General features: G+C 40.5%; 1 protein-coding gene across 1 annotated transcript; it reads right to left on the bottom strand.

The window, feature by feature from the left end:
• On the bottom strand, positions 1 to 583 carry LOC146174048 (uncharacterized). Its single transcript, XM_084584862.1, has one exon. The coding sequence runs from the start codon at positions 566 to 568 to the stop codon at positions 17 to 19; it is 552 nt and encodes a 183-aa protein (XP_084440988.1). The 5' UTR covers positions 569 to 583; the 3' UTR covers positions 1 to 16.
• Between the last annotated feature and the right edge of the window lie 7116 nt (positions 584 to 7699).

The raw sequence follows: 7699 nt of genomic DNA, 5'->3' as shown, positions 1-7699 counted from the left end.
GCACAGTACAATCAATTTATTCAAGGAATGTGTTCCGAATAGCTGCGGAAGACATACTCTGCAACTGGTCATAAAACGGTGTGTTTAAATACTTGGGGAGTATATATTTTAGTGTAGAAAGACCGTAATTTGTTCGGCATCGCGGTAAAGATAAGGTAGGGCTTTTTCGTGTCGTATACGGCGTTTGGTGTCGGGTAAGTACCACCATGTTAGAAAAGAATGTGTTGTTATTGGCCGTAGTTTTTTTATAGAAGGATGCAAACCTGTAGTCAAACATTTTGTTGATCGGTATTATTTTGTATTGCAGGTAGATCGGACTTGTATGTGCGGCATATGGCACGTTGGCAATTACACGAAGTACTCTTTTCTGCAGAATTGAGATCTTCTGGATGTTAGAAGCTGTGGTTTTTCCCCAGACAAGGAAGCAATACGATACATAGGAATAAAAGAACGCGTAGTAAAGGTGCAGCTTTGTCTTGACAGCAAGAATATACTTATTCCGTGCAATAATCCCGACATATTTAGAGAGAGCTGCGCAGACTTTGCTCACATGGGCATCCCAGGACATAGTGGCTGAAAACACGACATCAAGGGAGGTATATGTTTGTACATACTCAATTGGAGCGTTAGCTAAATAGAGGATTGGCACATTGATTATGTGTTGCCCCTTTGGATGCAATAATAAAGCCTTAGTTTTTTCCTTGTTTATCTTTAATGAGTTTAGCGATGACCAGTCTGATAATGACGTCAAAGTTGTATTTGCGTTGTAGGTTAGTTCTTTAATGTCCCGCGAAGAGAAGAACAAGCTTGTGTCGTCTGTATATATGATGTATTTAACTAAACTGCTTATGTTGGATATGTCATTGATATATATGTTGAATAAAAGAGGTCCCAGAAGGCTTCCCTGGGGTACTCCATTTCTAATTGAAACCATATCAGAAGGGTACTGATTTATAAGCACATACTGATAGCGAGCGCTGAAATATGATTTAATGAGACAGAGGGTGTGCCCGCGTATGCCATAATGGTCGAGTTTCTTAAACATAGTTTCGTGGTTAAGCGTGTCAAATGCTTTGCTAAAGTCAACGAAGATACCCAAGGTGAGAAGCTGATCTTCGAAGTTATTTAATATGTATTCTTTTTGATCCAGTAATGCGTGCTCAGCTGATCTTTGTTTTGTGAAACCATATTGGCAGTTGGCAATTACGGAGTGCTTCAATAAAAAGTTGTTGTAACGTCGATACATTATTCGTTCTAACCCCTTTGAATTCTAATTGCGAGGTTGTATACGAACGTTCCAGGCTACTTTCTTGCCAGCGTTGTTGACTGCTGCAATGCGAATACTTCACGGAGGTGTTGTCGGTTTAGATGTATATGAAGGTATTCAGTAGGCTAAATCAGTGACACTAAGCAGGGGGTAAATGAGAGCGCAGCTCCACTTCCCGACTGGTTTAGTTCTAACAAATATGCTAGAGCCTGATTGCGTGGCTCCAATTACTTTCGTATATGCTACATTTTCGCAATCAATGGGCAAGAAAGGTTTCATTTTATTGTGCTTAAAATTAGAGTTGGATACGTTTTATTTATACAGTTCTTGTTTTCTCCATGAGTTTTCTGCATGTAGAAGACGGATTTTAGTCTCGTGTGGACCCATAATTTGCTATATTATATTTTAAAATAACAGAACCCGCGCCCAGTGCTTCGTATTATTTGCATTGTAAAACGCGGTGGAAGGGATTTTGGTTTTTAAAGTCAAAGTTTGGAGTAAAAACGACTCAGTACTAATAATTGACTCCGTCACCAGCCACATCGCTCTCGCTTTATTTCAGAAAAAGAAGAGTGCATTTTTAGAAAATGTTCCTGATTATAGTTATGTTAATTTCCGCATAGACAAAGTTAAGATTACGTATTCCCCATACACTCAGCGTCTATGTATAGCATTGTCAGATAACGCGATTTTATTTAATTCTCTCAGCAGAGCAAACCTTAAGCATAACTATGAATATCTACTCAGTACAAAAAATCTCCTACACACATTTATGCTTCCAATCAAACAGCGAAATTTAAACTTTTCGCAATGTCTTCAGTCTCTTTGTATTACCGCCAAAAATCATGTGTCTGATACTGCAGCATAGGCATAGTATTTATTGTAAAATATAATTATTGTGGTCTCTAAGCAACCCGGGATTTTGTTCTAACATTTCAGTAAGCATGTGAGAAGTTTCTAGACTGGGTGGTCGCCTGTTATAAATTTTCTATTTGCTTAGCAGTGCAATAATGTATTCATATGAGAAGGGGTAGCTGATTACTACACCAGCGTGATCAAATCTTGTTTTAGTGAAGAGCATGTTCCAGGCAATGGTTGCCTGCGCTTGACTGCCCAGAAACCCCGATGATGGAACTCCATCAACACGTGGATTCTTAATAGGGCGGATATTTATGCTCTAGGGGAATTCTAACTGGGATTCTCTTGTACGGGAGGCATATGTTCTACCTCTACACCATCGTTGCCTTACAAAGGGAAGCATAGAAGGGGCCGGTTGAAATTTTTACGGACGTACGTGATGACGATGTTTCTAAGGATGACATCTTAGATGAAGTTTTTGGCGATGCACATGACTCGTGTAATTGGGTAAATACAGGAGAGGCATTTATCATTCAAAGGGTGTAGTCAAACTGGCGATGTTGACTTGCCTAAGCCAAAAACGCGTGAACAACCTGCAGCCTAAATTAGAAAGTCAGCAGCTACTAATCTAACCCCTTAATGTAATGAAAAATTGCGACATCCAGCCGTCCCGGTAAAATGATCATGATGAATTATCATTACATTTCCGAAGTATGAACTGTGATGGGTTGAGACAGCATTAATTGAGAAGTAGGCGGTGATGCACTTCAGTGATCATTACGAATGTACCTGAGTGCAACCACTGGAAGGTCGAAACTGCTTTTTGATGCTGAAAATTGGTATGAGTAAACCAAAACATCGCTCACATGTGTGTGAAGTATTGGGAATATTAATAAAGAAATTTCTTGTCTTTCCTGAACCTGTTTCGACTTTTCTATTCTTTCTGTTCTGCTCAGTGTGAGCGCGAGTCCTCGTTCTCAAAGAAAAAATATACGGAGCGATGGATACCATAAATCCACAAATATAAATCCGCTGCGTTGAACCCTTGAACGTGGAGGTTATTTAGATAGAAACACCATAGAGGAAAGTGTTGGATAACTGCAAATATGTCGTATATCAATGGAGACAGCTGGCAGCGGATATTGATCATCGAAAGTGCTCAATATCACACTTCGTCTCTGACACGTCGACGGCAATATATGTAAGAGACAAACGGAGTGCTGACGTCGCTTAAAAACCTAGATAGAGGGGCGACATCCTTATACGCTCTTTTAGAAACAGTGCATTGATTGCGGTGCACAGAAAATGTTTTCTGCACAACGGAAGTTACGCATTTGTAGCCATTACAGAGTCCATGTGGCTCTGTAGATGCTTCCTGCCATATATTCGTGACTCCTAGGAATACTTTTTAAGGCACCAAAATACATCCTCGAGACCCCCTTAATTATCTTAATCTACCTCTCCCTTCGCGTTCCATCTCAACAAAGGCTTTCGCAGTGAAAGGTTGTCAGCACAAATAAGTGCCCTATGTAAAGTTATAAGATAAGCAAGCCATACGAAACAATCCAGTCACGTCCAAAAAGACAAAAGAGCATGGAATCGGTAGTGAATGCGGGAGTAAAGTAAAGCAATCTATGATGTTAGCAACCTGCCTTTCTGGGAGAGCTAAATAGTGCTGACGCATACTCATCCGTAGAACGGTGGCTAATGTCACAGGGCCCTCTAAGTTTACACTGTTCTCTGTGCCACTGATTCATACACTTTTTTAGATGGAGCCAAAGAGGCATCGGCATGCTTAGCAATCATACGAAAAATGGAAATCCATAAAATCTTTGCTTATAGTGTTTGCTTAGGGGAAGCGCAATGAATTCAGCAATTAGGTTATTACATCCTCGTCTGACATCAGTCAAGCCGACTGTCTTGTTAAAAACTGAAGAAGGCAGGTTTTCGAAAAAAAAGAGGCTCGAAGAAGACCACGTTGATATCACACTATCAAGCACTTTTGTTGTTTTAAAAGCGTTATGGACAGCACTAGGATTGCTGTCGAAAAGCAGAGACCATCGAAACAGCTGCATACATGATGTTTGCCCTGAAGAGCAGCGGTTTTATTTGAAACCTTGCATTTCCGCTGTTCACGTCGGTGTAGAGTGTTGGTGGCTTGAGACCTTCAGCGACCAATGAACCAAATAGTAACAGGGATAAGACCAGTTCTGAGCTTGTTTTCGGCTTGAAAGAAGAAGCTTATTTAGGCGTTGCCTGAAATTTCTGCTGCTTCTTCAGATTCAAGCGATGCATAGCTGCCGAATGTTTCTTCCGAGAATGTGGTTGGTGAAATATTCTAGCATCAGCTTTTAAAATGAAGCGAATACTACTACATGCATTCAGAAAATGTGCGTTTTCGAGCTAACCAAGGGTCTCCCTTAATTATAGGAATATATATTTCATTTCTTGGTGCTCTCAACACAAAAGCCTGCTTAGAATAGGCTACTTGGGTGTGGAGCAATTTGTAATTATTAATACGCTTATAGCCGTCCTAAAATGCAACAAAGAAGGACTGTTTATGGGAAAGCCTTCAATTCTGAACCATGCCTATACTATACGTGTAAAATTGTAGTGTGCCATGCCTCTTCACTTCACGTCATATTTTGTGAGAAATATAGTTATGATTGTTAAAACGCGATATCATTAAATATACCGTTAGTCAGAAACTCTGGCGTCAGTGTTGCAATAGAGAACAAAAGGGAATGGTGCTGGCAGAAGGCTGATATCAGCTGGCATGCCAGGGTACAGATTTTTCTATGGTTCGCGGCCCCTAAAGAGACCACATATTATCAGAAATTCGAGCGAAGCTTCCAACTTGGGTCGCTAATTTTAGGACGGAAGGTAGAAACAATCAACCTTCCAGTGCTCTTTAATACCGAGCCAGGCACCCTAAAACTGTGGTATACAGACCTGTAAAAACTACTTCGCCAGATCGTGACCCTATATGTCGGGGGCTCTCCTAAGCTATCTAGTCATACTCTCGAAGGTTTAGCTTAGGGGTCCCCCATAATTGTTTTGCCCGTTTTTCAGCTTGATTGAGTACTAGCGGTCAGATTAAGCTGTAAAATGATAACAAAGGCGGTATTTTCTGCACTGCGTGATGTGTTCATATTTTCGTGTATCGTTCCAGAAGGGCATATGCTAAAACCTTCGCGCGTTGAGCTACCGCCGAGCAGCTCAGATGTTTAGCTGACCTATTAACCGTTTTATAACGCGAATTTTATTGGCTAGTAGTGATACCAAATATATTTTGCATCACATAATCAAGACATATTACAAACAGTATGAAAAAACATAAAAGTAGCATAACTGGTTTTATTACAACCTAACGCTTCAGACGCCGCAAAGCTAGCTTTCTTAAACCTACTGTGTTCATCTTGCGTACATATTTGGCAGCGACCGTGGTGTTTGTACATAGAAGTGAAATTCGTGCACTAATTCAGCACTTGATACGATTGCTGAAAGACAACCGCATTTAACACTCTCAACTAAAGGCGTTCATGATTGGTTTACGATGAAGATATGATTGTTTCTCCTCTTAGTCTACATTTTGTTTGAGGTTATTTGAATTATGAATTTTCAGTTCGTCCATCTCCTTTCATATCTTGTTAGTCTATTTGGCCCATATTCGTATTGTGCCGAACATTCCACCTTATCAGTTTACGAGTGGTGGAGGGAATGTGGCCCTTAGCGCAATTACCTTTTTCCTACCAGAAACCAATTTTTAATATGGTCGAAGCATCGGCTGAGTCGCAGCATCTAAATAATTGCTAACTGAAAAGCAATGAACTTAGCGATAATATTTTTGGCGTGGGCTCAACTGTTTTATTGTAGTTAACGAAAATTTGCAGTCGGCCTTTCTATGTTCGCGAATGTTTTGCATTAAAATGTAATTGTAATGAACTATCGTCCGTAAAATAACAATTATTAGCTCTTACTGAACAGTAACTTTATGCATTGTAATTGATATTTCCGGTTGATTGTCTGTATGAGAGCGCATGACTACCAAAATCTTTCCATGAGTAGCAAGACATCCACGAAGACGCAGTAAATGCAAGTCGTTATGTAAACCACAACTATCTCTTGATGTAGATTTCCGGATCAGACCTTAATTGGAGATTCGCTCGGAAACGTGTAACGTCATTCTGGCTGCATTTCATGTTACTTTCGCAGTGCACATGGATATTATATATGGAATAGACCGCTGAGTCTATGTCGATTATGGCGGAAAAATATAATATCAAACGTTTGCAGCAAATAACACTCTTATATACGCCTTGAAACAAGCTGTGGCTTCAATAGTATACTTATGTAACCACTTGTTGCGAGGAATTAAACAGCTGGGCTATTGCAGAATTCTGGGAACAAATATTTTTAACTGCTTTCGTTAATTTTCATATGAAAAATCAGTCGAAGCAGCCGTGAAATTTCGCCGAAGACGATCAATTTAAAATTGCAGTTGTGTTCGCGAAACTTGACTGTTGCAGTATTGGCTCTTTCTCAAATGTTGAATCTCTAAACACTGTTCATAATATTTCACCAGTAGAATTTCGGTCAGCATTTCACAATCTCAGGAGCTACACATGCCGTTTAGAGCATACATGGCAGTAATTGAATTACAGTAATGAAATTACTGTAATTTAATTACTTTTCTCGGTAATTTATAATGCAATGAATTCCTTTTTCGGGTTGATAATTTAGTAATGTAATGAATTACTTTTTGGTAGTAATTTCGCAGCAAAAGTAATTAATTCCTTTTGAAATTACTTTTACTAAAATGCGCAACTACTCCTTCAATAGACGACGAAGTAGAGTGCCGCGAAAGTAGGAACGGCGTGCGGCAAGTGAAGCCAGCGTAACGGATCGGCAAAGGGGGACAGAGTTGTGCAGAACAGAGCGTCTGAGACATTAACCATTCTCCAAGCAGCAGGATACAAGGCGTCAAGGGAATGCTGGAGAGATGGTGCAAGAATGCTGGAGCTGAAAACTATAGTATGGAGCGCGGCGTAGCGGCACTCCCTGTTGCGTCGGCTAGGGCACAGTGGCGCCTGGTTACACTCAACACCACGGGGCGAAGGAGGATTGGGGTTGGGGGAGATAGGCGGAAGGGTCCATGACGTGAGGCACTGTGGCTTGAGCATTACTGAGCAGTGAGCACAAATGTGTCGACTCGACATCGATTCTTGGGACTGCGGAAGCAATAAATAACCTAGCTTCTCGCGCCCTTCAAATGGCGGAGCAAGCTCCGGGCCAGCAAGACGCTGGGTTCGCCGGTCATTTCAGGACCGTTCGACCATGTTTTTTTTTTTTTCGGTAGTCTTGTTTTTGTAATCTCACGTACTGCAGGAGAGAGAGAAGGAATAGCTCTCTGGGACGGAATTTGGTGGGAAGATGGGTGCTTCGCGTCTGGAGAACAAGTTGTTTTGCTTACTAGCTTTTCTTAGTTTTTGAATGGATGGAAACTAGAAAGTAATTTAAAAGTAATTTAATTACTCAGTAGAAGTAATTGTAATGTAATTTCATTACTTTTTG

The sequence above is a fragment of the Amblyomma maculatum genome, chromosome 11, assembly GCF_055883805.1.
Source record: "Amblyomma maculatum isolate TAMU_Amacu chromosome 11, ASM5588380v1, whole genome shotgun sequence".
Classification (NCBI taxonomy): Eukaryota; Metazoa; Arthropoda; class Arachnida; order Ixodida; family Ixodidae; genus Amblyomma; species Amblyomma maculatum.
Note: the sequence above shows the minus strand (reverse complement) of the source record. Positions and strands in the feature narration are given on the sequence as shown.

What these genes read in the sequence shown, in the direction of transcription:
- LOC146174048 (XM_084584862.1), bottom strand. Translation starts at nt 568, where the DNA reads ATGTCCTGGGATGCCCATGTGAGCAAAGTCTGCGCAGCTCTCTCTAAA.